Source organism: Amblyomma mixtum, chromosome 7 (genome assembly GCF_055824585.1).
Source record: "Amblyomma mixtum isolate Tamu chromosome 7, ASM5582458v1, whole genome shotgun sequence".
NCBI lineage: Eukaryota > Metazoa > Arthropoda > Arachnida > Ixodida > Ixodidae > Amblyomma > Amblyomma mixtum.
The window spans coordinates 95,322,990-95,343,790 of NC_143018.1; the positions used below are offsets into that span (position 1 = coordinate 95,322,990).

The window sequence follows — 20,801 nt, forward strand, 5'->3', positions numbered from 1 at the left end:
GCCACTACACCGTGGGCAATGTGGATATGTGACATATTTTAAGAGGAAGAAGAAGAAGACAAGCACTACGTGCGGGCAGCCCTCATACGGGCAGTGATATTCCATGGAAGCTCACAACACAGTGACCTACTTTTTTATTCACCTGCCCAAAAAGCCCTTTACAGGCACTAGGTAGCGGGGTTGAAAAAAACACATAAAAGTAGAATCGTAATACAGAACACAGTGAAACATGAAACAAGAGAATTACTTTGCGCAAAACATGCGCTGATAATTGGCAAAAAAGGGGATAAAAGAGGGGGCCCAGATAGCAATGCTAAGGACAAAATTGTTAATGGAGAATGTCTTAGTAATCAGCGATTCTCTGATGACATTGTCTTGCTAAATCACTCAGAGGATGAACTGTAAAGCATAATCAACGACTCAGACCGGCAGAGCAGAATAGCTGGTCTAATAAATATGCAGAAAACCAAAACCATCATTACCCACAAAAATGTTTTGATGGCTGCAGATCAGGTTACCGTAGATGCCAGATTAAAACATTGCTCTCTCTTTCCACGCAATTTACAGTACTGTAGTCAGATTCATAATTCCATTCTTTCACTCAATTCTTAACATAACACTGAAAACATCGAGCTTTCGTTCAGCAAGTTAGATCTTTTGTATTTACTTGCCTACACCTGAAGGTAATTTTTTACGTAAAACGCATAGACCAAAAAATCGGCTGGTAACGACTCTATGCTAACGGTATCTCCGAGAGTGAAGCAATGGCACCCGCGAAATATTTGGCACGCATTCTCCTGCTTCAGGAACGATTCCTGTGTGTCTTAAAACGAGCAAAACCATTGGTTCGTTCATGATTCTTTATTGCGCAAGATCAAAATGAGCTCTCTGTTATCTCGATCGAACATTAAACCAATAGCGTCAGGGTAAACGTATGCAGTTTGGAGGCTGGGTACAAGAGACTCAACGACCACTCCACTCATGCTTTTAGGCTAGCATTCTTCGTGCACGCACATGGTCGGAAGAATGCCATAATCAGAGGCGAGTAATAAATGGCGACTAGTAGCCCCTTGCTTCCTGCTGCGGATGAGGATCGAACGCTGCCTCACAGAAGCCAGTGGTCATGTTGCCCAGGAAGTCCTCCGTGCCATTTGCAAATAGCACCCGGGTGTTGTTGTTCGTATCCGATTCCTTCCAGGTAAAGCCACTCGTCAGCCTCGGCACGCTTCTGCAAGAGGAACAAGTCTACATCTGAGAGGTTGCTTTCTTCTGGGAGTATAGCTTGGACGACGATTCTATCGTGCGCAGCAAGTCTGGTTTGGTTTGGTGTTTACTTTCTTTCAAAATGAAAGGGGAAGCCAAAGCAAAAGGTGGTAGGCCTGACTACGCTTTGGCTCCCTGGTACAGGCGGCAGCGCACACCTTTTGGCCCCTATGCAGGGCAAACAATGACGCCAAATGATATAACAACAAATGACACAAACAAGCATGAACTGAATACACAATGACACCAAATAATATAACAACAAATGACACAAACAAGCATGAAATGAATACATCATTGACACCAAATAATATAACAATATAACACAAACAAGCATAAACTGAATACATCACCTGATACTTCAATAAGAAAATAAAAATAAAGTAGCAGTCCATATACCTGTTGGAGTGAAGACATTAATGCATATTCATCAGTGACAAATTTTATGCCGCAGGACGTTTTCATGGAAACAAAGCCAGTAGTCAAAAACCTATATTATAGCGAGTATAGGCCCCAAAACTATACAGGATTCTCTTCCAAATATGTTTTATACATTTTTTTAAATACCTTAGTTGATGGCAGGAATTCCCGTTCTAGTGAAGTTTGGTTGATGACAAATGGCACCTGGAAAGTTAATTTCTGTTTCCCGCAATTAGTCCGGGTGATGGGCACAAGTTGTTTTCGTGTTCTCAGATGGTACATTATGGTAGGCCTGTCAGGTAAAGTGGCATACAACCTGTTACGGTGAATATACTGCAGTAAACGAAAATAATAAATTTGCTGTTCTAGTTGTACAGACATTGGCGAAGGCTGTGGGGAAGGTTCATTAAGTTGGAAAGAAGTTACTGAAGACTGAATGGCCTCCACACAGTGTTTCATAAGTTGGGTGCTTCAGAGAGAAAAAAAATACTTCAGGTTAAATCGTACTCTTCCCAATGTTATAGCTTCTTTACATAAGAATGTGCAATAGAGGACGCCGCACGCGAAACGCCAATGTCAGATGTCACCGTTTCCGCAAAGGGTTTTGAGAAAACACGGATATATATTTAACATCTACAACCGCGTACTGGAAGGTACCTGTATGAGTGCCGTTCGAATAATTAGAAAAACACAAAGAACAACTTTTAAATCGAAAATTTGTTAAAAACTGCGAATGCATACCTGTAGAAAAAACACTGCAATACTATTTTCACCGATGTTTTTAGTCTTAATTTTATCTCACTTTTCTTCCGCTGTACGATTTTTTTTTTCATACAAAATAGTATGCCTGTAGTTAATGAGTACTGAACGACATCATTCCAGGGCAATAAATAGGGTCTAAGTTTAAGGCCTCTCCAAATAATATGCAGCTCGATTAGAATGTGCAGTCGTGTAAACTTTATCTAGACCACATCAGTTTGCACCACATTAGCCTGGACCATATCAGCTAGTGAGTCGCCCCTGGGGCAAGAGGGATTGGATAGTGCACTGTCAGCTATATGGCTGTCACTGGTGCACCGAATAGGAAGCCAAAGTTTCCATCTTCTTGCGGGCCCTGGGACACGCATCCCCCATAAGCTCGGGCCAAACTGAAGGAGACTGCTATTCTGAATTTACCATTATTGTTTTTTCGACTACACGTTCAACGTAACCTAACTGATGCCACTTAACGCCCCAGAATACCTTTCCATGTTCTTTTAAGCTGTGATACGTAACCTTTTGAATGCCAGGCTAAGCTGTTTTCGTTTTTGTTTTTTTCCGTGACAATTAGGTTACAGAAGGTGTCCTAAAAATGGCATCAGCTCCGCTTTCGACACATCATCTAAGAAAAAAAGCCTTCATTATCCGGATGTTTCGCGAGACAGTTATCAAGGCGAGCCTGCTCTATGAGGGGCTTGTTGTCCTGGGCAGAACGCCCTTCGTAATGCCCATAACCTGTCACGTGATTTGTCTCGGAATTCGTTGTACCTCGTTGTAGAGGCATGCTGATGAGGCGGAAACCTTGCGTGTTTCTCATGAACCACCAGTCAAGAAAACTTTACGATTAAAAACGACAAGAAAAGTCCTATATCGACAAAGCAAGAACACCAGCAAGAGGAGTAGGACCAGGAACAAATTGTCCAACTGGATACCACTGGGCCTAATTCGGCAGAAGTGATGATATTAGCAGATGAATGCGTGTCCTACTGCGTCAATCGAAATCTTCACAATCAAATCAAACTAAGCAGCGTCTTAAATAATGTTTTTCAGTGGTGTTACGATTGGTGCATGGTCGTTAAGAATGAAGGAGTTTCTATTTAACTTATAACGAAAAAATCTGCCACTAATCTCACCTGTGGTTCACATAACGCTGTATTAGACTCTGCAATGAAATGCCGATATCGGATGCCTTTCTCACATCCGACTAGGACGAAACAACGCATGTCCAGTATGTAGGCAAATAAAAAAAGCTATGACTCAACTGCTTATCTTAAACTTACCTTGCGCAACTCACTTCCCGAAATAAAGCTTCTAGCATACGTTCTGCTTCTATGTCTGCAATTAGGATATGGTAATGCCGCAAGGTTGTTGTACACAGCAATCAGTCTAGCCGCAGTCTAAAGTCTGCAGCTAAAATATGCACAGTTTATCTATAACCAATGCAGACGATCTGACTAACGTACTACATCAACTGCATCAACCTGGTGTTCATACTCTAGCCCGTCTGAGTAATATCGCTTGAAATTTTTATATACCTTTTTTTCCTATGTAAACAAATCCAGCTGATGACGATGCTTGCGCCTCCATAAAATGCTTCTACAGGAAAATCAGAGTCGTCGGAAAGTGTCCTAAAGGGTGCCTGTGTCGACTTTACAGATTGAAACGCCAAATGTATACTTCAGGAAGGTAGAAAGTCAAGCTTAGAGGCGGTAACGGGTCAAGAAACGCGCCTTGAAGCTTCCAGTGCAAAAATCACTACGGTCAGCAAGGAGCACGGAACAATTGGGAACCGTTCCCTGGTCTCGCAGAGAGCGCCCACATCACAGCCTACTGTACAAGAGGCACACCTGTAGCCTGGTGGGTAACTTCCGTTCGCAAAGCGACGATCACTCTCTCATTAATAAACCTTTTTCTTGTCAGTGGGCTTATCATTACGACATGCACTGCCAAATGAGACCTCCACCATAATGAGCCGAACCTGAGGCGCTAGATGGCTGTACAAGGTACAACGCGTGCTATCAGCGTTATATTAGTAACGGTGTTTCTCTTACGAATCAGTAAGCTGCTTGCATGCAGCTGTGATTGTGCTCTCGGAAGAGAAGCAAATGCAGCATACACTCTTAGTCCACCGAATGGAATATTTATACTCGGTGGCTCAGTGGATATGGTGCTCGGCTGCTGGCCCGAAAGACGCGGGTTCGATCCCGGCCGCTGCGGTTGAATTTCTTTGGAGGAGAAATTCTAGAGGCCCGTGTAGTGTGCGATGTCAGTGCACGTTAAAGAACCCCAGGTGGTCGAAATTTCCGGAGCCCTCACTACGGCGTCTCTCATAGCCTTAGTCGCTTTGGGACGTTAAACCCCATAAACCAATCAATCAATATTTATACTCGTCTTGCCCCAGTCAAGCCAGCAAATAAAACACGGAGCCTCATAGACCTCTGTATTTTGTGCACCAAGCGCCTAGACAGGATGATGCGGATATTTTTCACATGTAAAACCCTACTTCGAAACAGGAAATGGTTTGGGAACCCTAACTTAATTTTTAATACATAATGTTTAGTATTTTTGGTGCCTAATCTCCTTTGGAACGCTTTTAGGCTAAATCGCCTGTCTACAGCCTGTTCAATTATAACCATAGTGCAGTTCCTTTTGCCGGTTAATTTACGCCTTTTGTTAAACTTCCAGTTCTACCACCTCTGTTCTATTTATCGGCTTAGAGGTATTCATGTTTCGGCGTCCTTGATCAGATTCTTGTTTCCTGAAAGCGCTTTCTGGTATAGTTTTTACCTACATTGCAACGTACTTATTGGTGCATTCAGTAATATTTTCGTGATTTCTATTCATCGCTTGAATCCCAAGTCCTCGACTTTCGTTAAAACGGAATATTTGTTCTGCAGCAACATCCAGAATGCCTCCGCTTTCCTTCTTACCGCTCACTTACTCCTGCGATTCGTACTTCCAAGTGTCCCTCGTTCTGTATAAAAATCTAAGCAAATTCGACATCTGTTCCTTGTCGCCGCTACATCTTACCGGTGCCATGCCAAGATGTATGCCCAATTTGACCTGAATTACATTTTAGTCTCGCCATTCCAGCTCCTGCAAGTCCACTCCCGTTTTTCCCGTTTGCGGAAGAAGACATCCATGGTCCGTAGAGTATTTCGTTCTTGGAACTTTAATAATTACTTCCCCCTGCTATTCCGAGAACCTATTCTATTTTCACCCACTGCCTGATCTTCTTTCTGCTAATCCCCTCACCATTACTATGTTAAACTTTTTTAGTTTAATGATTGCTGCTTGCACGATCTCCTAGAACCTCTCGCCTATCTCGTTACCGTAACAAAATGTGACTGCGAAAGACTGCACAATCTTACATTTGAAGCTATTAAGGATAATTACAATACATTCCACCATTTTTTAATGCCTCCTCCTAATTCCTCTTTGTTCCCAACTATTTCCTTGTAGATCAAGAATCCTACACCAAGCTTTCGCCTCTTCATTAAGCCTTGATAGCATAGTACGTGTCCGCCCGTTAGCACTGTATATCTTTAATGTATCATCCTAACCTCACTAAGCCACAAATGTCACATTTAATACCCGTCCTTTCTTGAACAGCACCTCTCCGCTACATTGGCTAGATAAGGTCCTAGCATATCACATTGCAATGATCTGTTTCCAATGGCGGCCTTTCCGGGGACAGATTCTTAGCATCCTCTGCTGCATCATAGGTCTGACCAGCCCCTTGGTCAGTTGCACCACAGCCGCTGGGGATTGAGGGTTAGTTAACTGGTTTATTCATGGTGGCGGCAGAGTAGTACTTTAGCGTGGCCAAATCGGCTTCTTGTGAGTTGGTGCACTGTCGCGTCAGGTAGCAAGGGTCGCACCACAGCCAAGGCCATCTCGCTTAATTTCATTGACGCCCGCAGTTTTATCTATTAATTTATTCGGGTGTAAAATAGCATTGGTACCGCGATAGTGTTACGTTCAATTCGGATGATCTACCTCTGCGATATCACTGGGCATTCAGAACACAAAATATGTTGATTTCTGTTTTGCGTATACAGAGGTGTGAATTTCCTCCGCATAGCACAAAGCGTCAAGCAGATGGCACTAACCCATTCGCCAAGAAGGCCGCCACTGCCGCCGTGTCCAGGACGGGTTCAAAAAGCGGCCTCCCACCGCCGTCAGCAAAGTAGAAATAGCCGTTTCTGACGGCGCTGTTCGCGACGCGCAGCGTCTCGCAGCCGGATAAGAGTAAGGCAAGGATGGACACGATGTCAGCCTCCTTCTGCGGCTCCAACATTGTCGGCAGGCGCAGGTACCGCTCGGAATGTCGCCCAAGCAAGCACTGGAGCGTGAAGTTGTAGAGTTCGTCCACAGAGCCTGCGTTGTCTAGGGCCACTGCCAGAGCCTTGATTTCCTTTTCGAAGAACGTCCTTGCCTGAGGGAGCATGAAAGTGACCACGTTGAAACGTTTCTGCAGCCGCCCTGCATTGCTACTGTGCATTTTCCAGGATTCTAATTTTTAAATGATATTCTCGTGTTTTAAAGTGACAGCGTTAAGGAACTTGCGTCGCCGAAGATCCGGCGTCGGCGTCGTCGTTGACCGTGAACGAAAAATCCTCGAAGACTCCGCACAGAAGCAACCTAGGAGGCAGGTGAGCAACCTTGGTCACGTGCCCTTAAGGCGCCATCCCAATCTGCCCATCGGATCGTGAGCAAACTGCCCACCGTGGCAGATGGCAGTTGAATTAATGATTGGTCGTTCAGGAAGAGCAGTGTGGGCAGCACAAGGCTTACCGCTGGGAGCATCTGTCATCGCAGAGCAATGGTGCATCGCTTAACCGCTGCACCACTGCGCCAGGAGAGGTGTGAGGACTCCTAGGGATCTATGAATGTAAAGAAGATAATGACCATCTCTATATATAAAGGAATTAATCGCAGCTTAAGTATCCCCTGTAATTTTTGTTACTCGAAGTAAGAACTATAGGTTTCCGCTTGCGGAAAGCAATGCTTGTTTCCCTTACTTGGTTTGGCTCACAGTTACAAAGATCTAGAAAATTATGTTCCTGTACTCTGCATGAATGGAAAGCAGCCCGGTATGATTGACCACGCGCACGGATGTTCTAGCTCGGAGTGGCCTCCTCTTTACTATGGGCATGCAGCAGCGTTTTCCGTCGCTCAAAGCCCATCTGTCATGCGCAATCTCTGGTTACCCAGCAGCCAAGCCCAGGCACTGGAAACTAGTGGTGTTCTGTCATCATGACGTCACTTGCAACGCCACTGTGACAACCTTGTTCTCACGTCACGAAGCCACAGAATGACTATCTGGCTCCTGTCATCTTTTGAGAACCGCAAGAAACTGTCGCGCTTTGTTTGCCTTTTTTCAGAAAATTTATCATTATGACCAGTTGAGGCATGCATTAATTTGTAGCCATCTTATCGCGCGTCCCGCATGACCACCCTTACAAAATAGACGTCATCAGTTTTAAAACCAATTCCCTTTATCATTCGTTTCTTCCTCGTACATCGGGAGAGTGGCATCGCCTTCCGCCCGATGCCGCATTAATACAAGCTGACTTACTTCGTTCATCACTCGAAGGGTATTGAAACAGATCCCTGGCACTTTTTTCTTGCAGCGTGTCTTCTTGTTGCAGTTTCTCGCGTCGTGTGTGTATGTTTGCTCCACTTGTGGTTCTTGTTCCCTCTACTGCGTAACACCGCTTATTATCGCTGTCTATTAATGACAAAGCATTAGATTGCTCATGGACACGAAAACTATACGTTACCCAAAAATTTACGGCGTCACATGAACTTGCGACTGGACGAAATGGTGTGACGTCATCAAAAGCGGGAAGACATGATATATTAACCAGCAATAGTCAATTCTAGTACTTACAAACAGGCTTACTTAACAATGTTAAACTTGCTTACTTTTTACTTAAGTTTGTCAAACAAACTTACCTACTTACAACGTCAGCGACCCATCTGTTTTGCTATCGGAGAAAGAACTGGCATTTTTTGTATAGTAACGGCTAATCACCTTTTTTTCTATCTTCTTCTTTGGCGTTCTCTTTTCCTTTTCCCCTTTCTTCTTTCTTGGTTTTTTTTTCCTGACACCTATTTATTCTGAGCATGGAAATAAATCGCTTTTGTTTTTAGTAAGCGCTGGTGGTATGTTGACTTCCTTCCGTGTGTTCGTCTTTTTGCGCTTTAGTATTCATTATATGAATGGTACTTACAACTTCACCAACTACAAAGGAAAGTAATACCATTGGAATAAAAATGCCAAGATTTCGCATTACTTAGACGCAGGTTCCTTAAGTGTCCAGATAATTTTCTAGTTCTCAGTTTGTTCTGCTCTTGCATATACCTATTTTTTTAACGCTTGTGTTTAATGTTCTGTATTACCTTTTTGTTTGGCTCAGATCTTAAGGTGCGGTGTTTACTCTCGCAATGCACTATGCTCGACTTCCCTCTGTATTGCTTTGGCTCTTCGAAGCAATAAAATTAAATGAAAACTGTACGGAAGGTAATGTCACCGTCTACCAACCTCAGCAATATCGACACCGGCGATGACGTCGGTCAATTTCAGCGCAGTCCCACGGCGGCCCGTGAAGAGCAGATATCCATCCGGGTCCAAGCAGAACCGAGAGCCGGCAGTGACATCGGCCGCCGACGCGAACAGATCCTCCAGGTTGGCAGCGGTGACACATATCCACGGGTCCGTGTCATGACAACCCAGAGCGCCCCCCAGACTTCCCAGAATGCTCAAGCGTTCCTGGAGTTCGAAGAAAGCTACCAATGTAGCTCCACTGCTTGAATCAGTTTGCTCCTCCCTTAGTCTGTGATGGCACAGAGATTCAATAAATCGTGTTACATTCTTTTGGTGTGGTATTACGTGACCCGGAAGATATTATTTTCCTTTCAAAAGGCAGAGAGGCCTGTTTAGGGCTCGTGTTTCAGGAAATTTCAGAAGTGCTTTTCTCAGCTAGCGAGTGATATGGTATTTTCCTTTCCGTCCTTTCTAAAATACTCAATAGCAACTTCCGCTACAGCATCCCTATTTTGCATTGACTTTAATTTTTTGTTCTAATTGGTTCTAATTGTGGCATGGTGTGAAGCTGCTTTCATTGCGGATAAAAGCATGTTATATCGGTCATGTAGAGAAGACTGTAGATTTTTTGGCCGTTAAATTGTGTTTAAGCTACGACATGCACACACGCTACAGCATGAAAGCACGAGGGGTTGTCTTACTCAGACGCCTCTCCGAACACTTCAGTATTTCTAAATGTGATCCCGTATAGCTAAGTTAGCTCCAAAATAAATCGCACAAGAAAACGTGTTTATAGGCAAATCTGTTCGCGAAATCTTCCTTATGTTAAAGGGTTGATCGCCGTAATTCCACCGGCGGTTCCGTATTCGCAGCTTTCTACAAATGTATATATATCCATATGGATCTTTAAAAGTGTGCTCTAGGTCACATATTTAGCGATGATAACATCACCAAATAGCTAAAGGGCTCCTTAAACGCATTGATATATATCCCGAGAAACTCTCTGGCGATGTATAAAAAGCACTGTCCCAAATTAACTATTTCCTGTACGCTCCAGAAAGCCACAGAAATTGAAAGCACCCTGTTCTGGCTTCGAAGTTACCCCCGCTAGATTTCTCGGCTAGATTTTTACAAGATGTGAGGCTCGAGTAGTAACTTGGAAGACACTATTCGCATTCCTGGCGTGGCCTTCTTAGCGTATTTTTTGGACATTGGGGGCGAAACAAGCAGTAATCAGTCAAGCGAAAGAGCAGAGTGGTGTAAAAACAGAACTTGCCGTGCTTCTGGGGACCACAGATCCAGGCAGGGGACCCTCCAGAACGGCTCGTTCGCACGTGACATTCAGCGCGACGGCCGCCTCCACCAGCAGGTAGGCTCCCGAGCCGTGGCCCACCAGCATGAGCCTCGAAGCGTCGGCGCCGAAGGCGGCCGCGTTGTTCAGGGCCCACTCGACGGCGGCCATGGTGTCCTCCACGGCTGGGGGCGCTGCGTCCGCGGGTCGGAGGAATCCCAGAAGACCCAATCGCACGTTGGGGGACATCACCACCACTCCGCCTAGGCCAACGTTGGTTGTAGGAATCAGTCATGTCGAACGCCGCCTCCTCTAGCGCGTTTTTAAAGGGTCAGTCTACTGAATTTTATCGACCATATTTTCCTTGCGGCAACCGATAGCTCTTTACTCAAATTACCGTTTAGCCAGCTGTGGTGCCAAGGAGTGCGGTAGAACATTTTAAAATAGAACTTATTAATGTGGGAACACATCTATATGAGATGGTAGTCTCATCTGGCAACCATCTGGATTTCCGCCGCGCGGCGACAAACATGGCGGCGCCCGTCGAAGCCGGACCTCTCGCTTCGGACTGAATTCTCGTTGTTGCTGCCTTTTTCAGTGCGTTCACTGGCCATAAATGGGGCGCCGGTCTTTCGCTTCGTCTCATCTCGCCTATAAGGAAACATATAAGAGATAAATTTGCTTTATTTTAATAATTAGACTGACGATTCTGCCGCTCATAGGCTTAAGTGGAGAGTCGGTTTGTTTACAGCAATGGTTCCCGTCCTGACGACCAGATGGCGCCACTATAGGCTGAGTTTATTTTTGCGTCTCAGCTAGCATACGCTGAACTAAAAGTGGGAATGTGCCTGCGTTTTGCGTACGTGTAACAATAAATATTCATGTGATTTACAGAAAAAGCGAGCGGTACGCCTTCTACAGTTTACTAGAAACAAAACGTGCGTTTCTCTGACATTGGGGCATGCAAATGGTACGTAGTATATTCACTTATGCTTCTACAAAAAAAGACTACCACTTTCTTGAACAAAATGAACGTTTGGGGTCGCCACCATGCTTTTTTACGCGACTTTTAACGCCGAAATAAAATATAAATTCCTGCATAAACCGGGCGCAGACCCCTCGTTATCGATGTTATAGGGTGCCAACTACCAGAATATGCCATTATTTACACACTCATCTCGGTGAGTAGACTGACCCTTTAAAACTGAACTCCCAGTGATCACGGCGCTGATGCTGTGATGATTATTCAGTAAGGACAAATTTAATCTAGCTTGCGTCCAATAATTACCGTATTATTCATTTATTTTGAATGCTGCCAGCCTCTGGTTGGGACCATAGCAGGTGGGCATTACATATATAATAGTTAGGGATAATCAAGGAAAGGCATTTTCAACGAAAATAGAACTTCCGTAAGCTGTAAATGAAGATGAGATATGGAAATCGTCACTAGAGGCTGTTTTTTCTAAGCCCATTGCAATGGCTTCAAAGGACTACGCTCATCTGAGGCTCTTCCACATCGATTTCGGTTGTCAATCGGCGATCCTGAACTCCCTAATGTGCTCGACGGCGTCATGTATTTGAATAGACTGGCAAGCAAAACTATGCTATCTTTAGGTAACAATTTTCAGAGCAGTATATGCACTTTTTTGACGAGTACAAAAGCAGGGTGTAAAATCTATTGTTTCACCGTGCAAAAAGTGAATAGAGTGGAAGAACGCCAAACATCCCAATTTCAGTAAACAGCTCCTTCAACAAGTCTTCAGAATGTCAGACAGTGCACAGCAGGGGTAGCTTGTCGCCGTGAATTTTTCGAATCGGTTTGATCTGTTGAACTTGGTGCTCTGATAAGCTGACAATAAACGACAATCTATAAGCAACCTGGGACAGAAATACAGTGCTTTCGTGTTCGGCAAGTATTCAGGTCAACCCATAGTATAGTTAGCCGATGCTACGTCTGACGGCCCTTCGCTGTTAGAGCTTTGTTTGGTGGCTATGTCTCCCAACTGAAAGGCATGTTCGCACGCGTAATACAGGTATTCCTTCTCTCATCATTACAACAAATTAAACACCATAGCTACGCTCTTGAATCTAGCTGCTGTTGTGCGTCGGCATTGAAATCTATCGTGATACTTGAATCGTTTTAAATCGAAATTGAATACGTCGCGGGTAAAGAGGTACCTGAGACTTTAGAATGCAGGCTAGTATTCTGTTCGCAACTACTACAAAGCATCGCACTTTTCTAAAGCATCCCCTGTAATGCAAGGAAGTGGGCAGAAAGTAACCTTTACTCCAAGGGTAGATGGCAAATTAGCGTTCACGTGGCCACTTGTAGTCACCTCTCACAATCCATATTGTGCGCACTACAGCCTGGTCGTTCAAGGAAGTACGGACACAGCGAAGCAATGCTAAACAAAAATATTATAACATCGGCGCATTATAAAGAGTTCATGCATTAGGAGCATTGTGGCCAAGCACGATAACAAAGTGCACAGAAGGGAGGAAACGCTGACGTATGAGACGTTTTGCCCGAATGTTTTCTTCAAAAATCACACAAACACAGTAAACAAAAACCTTTCGGTGACCGATACAAGGGGAACACAGTGCTACATGGCATGGCTTCCAGGCACCTGTCCTTAGAAATTCAGTCTCATGCACAAACAACATAGTTTGATTGCCACAGAAAAAAAAACACGCAGATCGACTCTATTCGCAATAATTCTAAGGTTGTGAGTGATACGATTCGTATCGCCTACAATGACAGCGTTCTTATCGTGTTGCTTTCAGCGCTGCGTAATTGATAGTGCCAATCTGTCTTCTTCCAACGCGGATACGTGTCGCATTTTTCTTTGTTTCAAGAAAAAAGGGAGTTTATTTCAACACCGGTCAAATGTTTAGGGGAATCTCCCTAGGTGGAGTAGATTTTTAATAAGGGTGTAATTACTCACTGGCATCCACCCAAGCGCAGCCAAGCGGCGGTGGCTACAAGCGGCTACAAGCGGTTATTTCACTACTGTCGAATTGTTTTGAGGTAATGGATGCCTATGAAAGTCACAACGTATGTCACCTTCTGCCGCGAGCTGTTCCCATGTTGGGACAACGTTGGAGCCCTTCTCGAAGGACATCGCATCTAGCGCCAAGACCAGCGGCCTCTTGGCGCCACCTGTCGGAGACTGTGCGGGTGCCCAGATGTTCATGTGGAGGCAATCCTCGCTGCCCACCACGATTCCACTCACTAACTGGGGACATGGCGGCCCGCACTGGACGGCGTCAATGGTGCGATCTTCGGAGACGTTCAGAGGTACAGGAGCTTTGAAACGTGATGCACCGGCGGTGCTGAGAGCATACGGCACTGCCAGCCAACAGTGAATCTTCACATCAGCGGCCTCGAGCGTGATGCCCATCACTTGTCCCACCGTGGTGTTTACCTGTGGCGAACCAACAAAACATTTGTTTTATGATTAAACGTTTACGCCCTGAAAATCTCTTTTAATAAACTGCTTTGTTCAGTGGCAGTGTGCTCTTCAAAATTCTTCAAAATAGGCAAAACCGAAAATTTACAAAATGGTAGAAAGTTGCCACTAATGCGATCGAGCCATTAGGTTGGTTAGTTTTATGGTGTTTAATGTTCCAAAGCGACTCAGGCTATTAGAGACGTCGTAGAGAACGGCTCCGGAAATTTCGACCTCCTTGGGTTCTTTAATGAGCACTGACATCGCACAGCACACGGGCCTCTAGAATTTTGCCTCCGTCGAAATTCGACCGCCACGGCCGGGATCGAACCCGCGTCTTTCGGGTCAGCAGCCGAACGCCATAACCACAGAGCCACTGCGGCAGTTCCCAGCCGTAAGGCTTACGCATCATGTTGTACAGCGTATATGGTGGAAATTGTCAGCCGCGATTTCTGTAGCGCGCACAAGACGTTTTACAGAATATCAGTTCGATTTCATTCAAGGAATTAATGGCCTTTTTCCTAAACTACTTTGCGCGTGCGATTTAGAAAACATGGTGCAAATTACGCTTAGGAGAAAACGGGAGACTAAAGAAAAGGCAAAAGAACTAGCGAGGCTGTGATTGGCCCTTTCGTTGCATTAACAGGCGCTTTTGCATCTGCCAACGCATGCTTGTGGACTGTTTTAAGTGCGTGTCTTTCGTCTCGTCTTCATCGCTCACCGCCGGTAACAAAATAGTTGGTTTTGTAGGGTTCAACGTCCCAAAGCGACTCAGGCTATGAGGGGTGCCGTAGTGAAGGGCTCCGGAAGTTTCGACCACCTGGGGTTCTTTAACGTGCACTGGCATCGTACAGTACACGGGCCTCTAGAATTTCGCCTCCATCGAAATTCGGCTGCCGCGGCCGGGATCGAACCCGCGTCTTTCGAGTCAGCAGCCGAGCGCCATAACCACTGAGCCACCGCAGCGACCGACGTTAACCAAATACTATATTGGAACCGAGTAGATTCATAGTATTTCATTACGAAATGGAGTGAAAAATATCAAGAAACTTACCACGGGTGTGCTAAATGGCACAATGGGACTATGAGGGCATTTCGTGGTGACAGTGATGGTGGTAGACACGGTGGTGATCTTCGCAGTGCTCAACGATTCTCCCGTTCGCGCTGTCGTGGTACGGCGCGTCGAGCGATTGCCTTTTCTCCCGGTTGTGTTCCGCGCGAAGCCGGTGCTTTTGTGGTGCCACAAGAGAGTGCCGACGATGGCGGCGACAGTCAAGACAACCACCAGGAGAACTCCGACCATCAGCAAGGCGGGTCTGCGATCCAAACCCCCGGGCGTGAACTGCGTTAGTCTGATGGTTTAATGCAGTTTCAGAAAGCAAGGTGATGCGGCTCGCAACAGTCTTAACAACAGCAAATCTCGATATAGCGCAGGCGTTAAAGGTGCACTGAAGAGGAATCTGAACTCGTCTTTTTGCCGCGGGAACTCAATCTGCACGTTCCGAGCATTCTTAGAAACTCCAACTTACTGCCCTGTGTGGCCGATTTCCCTAATTAAATCGAATTAACGTCCGGCTCCCGCCTTTTTATTCGAATTCTCCGCCGTACGGTGGGCGGAGTCGACCAAAGCGTGGAGTGCCTTTCAGCCATCCGCGTGGAGGCTTTGCTTCCGCTTTATTTTGTTTTTTAGGTTTCCGTGAATAAATAGTTTCATTCGCCGATAATATAGCCGCAAAATAAGCCCGCAGAAATAAAAATACGCGCGGACTATTTGCTTCTACGGACTACTACGTATTACTCCGCCGATGGCAGAGCAGCAAGCCGCTACGGGACTGGGTGAAAGGCACTCTACGCGTTGGTCGACTCCGCCCACCGTACAGGGGAGAATTCAAAAAAAGGCGGGAGCCGGACGTTAATTTCATTTAATTAGGGAAATCGGCAACACAGGGCAATAAATCGCTAAGAATGCTCGGAACGTGCAGATCGAGTTCCCGTGCAAAAAGACGAGTTCAGATTCCTCTTCACTGCACCTTTAAGATAATGACCGTAAAATCTTTTTATTCTTAATATATCGAATTGCCTGGCACACATTTTCAATTTGTGTTTATCAAAAGGCGTATTCCCACGCAACATGCAGTCGGCAAGGGTCGTAATATTATTTAAAAAGGATATAAAAACTACCTTTATACTATCGCCCAATATCCATCCTACCTACCTTTCCAAAAGGATTTGAAAATTAATTCTGACGCGTTTTACGCCCTTTATTATTCATGACAATATTTTAAATCCCGCTCAGTGCGGTTTTAGAAAAACAGGTCTACTGAGCTGGCCCTTCTCGGTCAAAAAGAGTATGTAATAGTTAATTTTGAAAGAAAAACTCGTCCTAGGCATATTCTTAGATTTTTCGAAAGCTTTTAATAACATCAAGCACCATGATGCAATTGCATCATGGTGATGTTATTGCATCATGGTGTGAAAAATGGCAGATGCCTTTAAATCTTAGTAAGTGCAGATCATTGTCCTTCACTCACAAACACACCTTGACGAATCACACTTACAGCATTTCATCAGTCCCTATAACAGTTACAAAATCTTATAAATATCTAGGTGTGCATCTCACATCAACACTTTCTTGGGTCACCCACATTAGAACCATTTGCTCCGACGCTTCACGTACACTTGGCTACCTGAGAAGAAATCTGAAATTTGCATCCCCTAACATAAAACAACTCGCGTATGAAACATTTGTGCGGCCAAAATTAGAGTATGCATCATCCATCTGGCACCCATGGCAATCGTATCTCACCATCGAATTGGAATCGATCCAAAATCGTGCAGCTCTGTTCATCACTTCATGTTACTCAAGAGAAGCCAGTGTCACCGCCCTCAAGCAGTCCCTCCGTCTCTCAACACTAGAATCACGCCGCGTCATTTCCCGCCTATGCTTACTTCACACATTTTATCATAACACAAGATCACGGCACGCCCTATTAACCGCCCCACTAGGAACGTCCTCCCGGCTCAGTCACGGTAACCAGACAGCACGCATCAGTGGCCACACGTCTGCTTACAACAACGCATTTTTTCCCAACGCAATAACACTGGAATTCACTGCCTAACGACATCGCTGCATGCACTGACCACAAAACATTCCGCGAGAAAATAAAAATTCACCTCACATAGACATTGATCACTTCTTCGGCTCACAAGGCACTGTTTTGTCTTTCCGAGAGACTGCCTTGCTTGCTAGATTGTGGCTTTGTCTCTCGTTCCTTATCTCTTCCCTTTTTATCCTCTCATTCCCTTCCCCAGTGCAGGGCAGCCAACCGGAAACCTTTCTGGTTAACATCCCTGCCTTTCCCCCTCTATTTATCTCTCTCTCTCTCTCTCTCTCTCTCTCTCTGCGCTCTTTGTAACGATTGTCTGATATATATTTAATGAATGATGTTTCACCTGCTGGGGAACCCTGATATGACTACAACCCGTGTTATGTTTGTTTGTATGTTTGTTCTTTTTATTGTTATGCATGTTATCATCGCCGTTGTAAACCAATATGTCCCCCCCTTATGTAATGCCTTCGGGCCTTTAAGGAAACAATAAATGAAATGAAATGAAATGAAAACTGTACTCAATAAACTAAACAGATATGGCATACGTGGCACAGCATGTTCTTCAATATATTCCTACATAGCCAATAGAAGACAGTATGTTGAAATAAATGGCCTTTCCTCCGTAGTCAATCCCGTCATCGCGGGTAATCCACAAGGCCTTTTAGGACACCTTCTTTTCATTCTCTTCATCAATGATATTGTTAACACTGATAAATCTGCAAAATACATTATTTACGCTGACGACAGCAGTGTGGTTTTCTCTGGGTATTTAAGCATAGAGCTATCCATCCGTGCTAACACAACTTTGGCCAAAATTGAACATTAAGCGTGTAGAAATACTCTAAAACTTAATCTTAAAAAACAAAGGCCGTTCTCTTCCACACCAGAAACAAAGCAATCGACTTGCGTTCTCTGGTACTCAGTAGCACTCAAGATAGAAATTGCTCATTCTGTGAAAACGTTAGGCGTATTTTTCAGAGCACATGACGTGGGATGATCACATAGAATATTTAGTCAACAAACTATCATGCACAATTGGTTCCCTACGCCGACACTCAGCGATGCAGTAATAACACCATTGTACGTTACTTGTTAGGGTTCCTGTGCTCCGTGTCCACCGTTCGGGTAAACATTGCAAAGGCAGACGGGGTTCCCAGAGCCTGCAAACGTGTGGACCCAGTTGTATCAGGCTTTAAAACTTCCCTTACGCAACGGTATCGACATGATCTAGATGTTATTGAGGCACCGAAAAAAGAGAACGTCTCGGTATTCTTTAGAAATGCGAAATTGAAAATATTCGCCTCCTTTTCTACCTAGCACAAAATCGGCATCAAGGCGAGGAACAATTTTTCAGAGCTCTACAAATTGAAAAGATGCTTTAGGTCCTCCTAACTTGCGGACTTACGTTTCTCGAGAAAGCATCATCAAACATAGCAGTAAGGTCATTCAACAAGCCACAACCTAAAGCGAAGCTCAGGCCGTTCAGCAATGAAAGCCATGTTTATGAATTTTGGCTCGTTTATGCTCATGCAAGGCTTAGGAAGTCTGTCGTCCCTTTGCCATTAAGTGGAAAGGTCAGATTTCGATTTTCGCGGTGAATGCTGCAAACCTTCACTGCGATCTCAGACGCACCTTGCATGGAAAGCTTTTCCTTCGATGCTTGTGTTCCCAACTCATGCCTCGTCCTCCTCACATCACTGTCGTGCATTCCAACTCAAGCAAAGCAGTTCGCGGTGTGCAAAGCACACTAGTGGAAACGCACATATGCGATGTTGTGCTATGACTTCACGAGCGGAGTCGCGAAACTACGATCCCCCTGCGCGAAAAAGCTTATTATGAGGGCACTGAGCGAAATTAGTTTGCTGACAAGCCGGCCAACCCGTCTGACATCCGGGCTTCCTTGATCACCCGGCTAAAAATCTACCGCAGCGAAAGAAGTAATACGCGAAGATCGAAACGACGATACTACAAGATCAGGGAGAGTATCTAGGACATCTTTGGTAGCTGCTGGGGAACCTCTATGGCTAATCTCCAAGCTCTAGATAGCCTACACAGTTTCGCGAGCGAATGGCTTAGTGTTTTCTCCTGACGCATCCCTTGCCACCGCCCACTAGAAGACAATGTTGCTAGCGCCGAATCACCATGCTCTTAGCATCACTTGCTCCTCCACTCTGTCTGGGATGCGCTAAGCTTTCCCAGGAGAAATTTATAAAAGAAAAGGCTTAATAAATGTTACTCGAAGTTCACACTTAACACTCGTGTACTCCATAATGGTCGTATTTGGTGTCGCGATTGTTGGCGGCTGCGTTTTGACGGAACCGAAAAGCAATGGCGCCCTTGTGCTGTGCGATCTGAATGCACGTTAAAGATACCCCAAGCGGTCGAAATTGCTCTGAAGCGCTCCACTGCAGCGCCTCTTTCGCTCTCTTCTTTTTTTATTTTCATTATCCTCCCTTCCCTAACAGCGCAGTTGAGGTGTCCACCAAGAAGTCAGTCAGTTACTGCGCCATTTTCTTTCCTCAAAGTCACTTTTTTTTTCTAGACAGTATGAAAAGAGGACAAGTGCGATAACTGCAACACGAAGAACCTTCCTACACCTTGGTAGGCTCTACGCGGGGTTAGCGCTCCAGCTCTACATCCAATGCTTGATGTAGAACTGTTGCCGCAAAAGTCAATGTGATGAGACCTTGGATCCTGCATTCACTAACAGGAATCAGGAATTTTTACCGGTGAAAAGCGGCCCACGTTTCTGAATCGCGCCTGCCGACGTGACTGCGGCGGCGATGTAGGAAATGCGAAGGCAACCGGAGGCACCTCAGAACGTGAATTACGCGAAGTGTGGTGACCAAGCGCCATCGGCACGGGTGGCGATCTAGGCTGCGTGACTTCGGCCTGCCGCTTGGACACTGCCGGTTCGGTATGCGTCGCTTCCCTGGCGCCGTCTAGACACCTGTACGCGGTCGCCAAAACCCGGGACAAAAGCAGTGTAAGCAAAAAAATGAATCATCATCATCACCAGCCTGACTAAGCCCACAGCAGGGCAAAGGCCTCTCCCATGTCTCTCCAATTAACCCTGTCCTTTGTCAGTTGCCGCCACTGTATCCCCGCAAACTTCTTAATCTTATCCGCCCACCTAACTTTCTGCCGCCCCCTGCTACGTTTGCCTTCTCTTGGAATCCACTCCGTTACCCTTAAGGGCCAGCGGTTATCTTGCCTTCGCATCACATGCCCTGCCAAAGCCCACTTATTCCTCTTGATTTCGACTAGGATGTCATTAACCCGCGTTTGTTCCCTCACCCACTCCGCCCGCTTCCGATCTCTTAACGTTACACCTATCATTTTTCTTTCCATAGCTCGCTGCGTTGTCCTTAACTTAAGCTGAACCCTCTTTGTTAGCCTCCACGTTTCTGCCCCATAGGTGAGTACCGGTAAGAAACAGCTGTTGTATACTTTTCTCTTGAGTGAAGAAAATAAAGAAAAATAAAGAACATAAAAGGATGGTTGAAAGCATGCGGCTGTCGCTGCATGCTGCACTGACATTGAGGAACGCGCAGGACGAGGAAGCGTCGTCGCCGTCGGTGGCCCTGCGGGTTTCGTGCCATCGTAATCCTCCGTGCACACTCCTGGTTTGGTCTGCGTACGTTCTGTGCCACCAGCTAAACACCTGCAGACAACGACACAACCGAGCACGAATGCACTGTCATTATCTTCAGCAGTAAGGTTTCGTACACTGCGTGCACAAAGGCCTCTCACACTGGTGTCAACATAGGGTTGTCGCTCTTCAGCTACACCAACTAGTGCCTGCAAATCTTCTCGCTCATTCCCGTCTACAACTCTTTGCCGTCCTCTACTACGTTTTCTTCCCCTTTGAATGCATTCAGATACTGCGATGAATGGCAGGTCATCAGACCACTGAATCGCATATTTCGCTTAAGTTCAGTTGCTCATCTCGCTTA

At 45.4% G+C, this 20,801-nt stretch overlaps 1 protein-coding gene across 1 annotated transcript; it reads right to left on the reverse strand.

Annotated features, from left to right (window-relative positions):
- Window positions 1–901: 901 nt before the first annotated feature.
- Window positions 902–20,504, reverse strand: LOC149336901 (uncharacterized). Its single transcript, XM_089554267.1, has 9 exons — window positions 20,384–20,504; window positions 19,573–19,795; window positions 17,935–18,005; window positions 14,790–15,051; window positions 13,351–13,711; window positions 10,272–10,549; window positions 8,993–9,220; window positions 6,555–6,880; window positions 902–1,228 (listed from the first exon to the last, which is right to left on the reverse strand). Coding segments are annotated over exons 1-9 (1,920 nt in total). The 5' UTR covers window positions 20,386–20,504; the 3' UTR covers window positions 902–1,059.
- Between the last annotated feature and the right edge of the window lie 297 nt (window positions 20,505–20,801).

Excerpts from the sequence above, each read along its gene's own strand:
- LOC149336901 (XM_089554267.1), bottom strand. Across the intron at positions 10,550-13,350 it reads GGAACAGCTCGCGGCAGAAG|GCGGAGTGGTGGTGATGTCC; the intron begins GTGACATACGTT and ends ACGTTGGCCTAG. Across the intron at positions 6,881-8,992 it reads CCGGTGTCGATATTGCTGAG|GCAAGGACGTTCTTCGAAAA; the intron begins GTTGGTAGACGG and ends ATGCTCCCTCAG.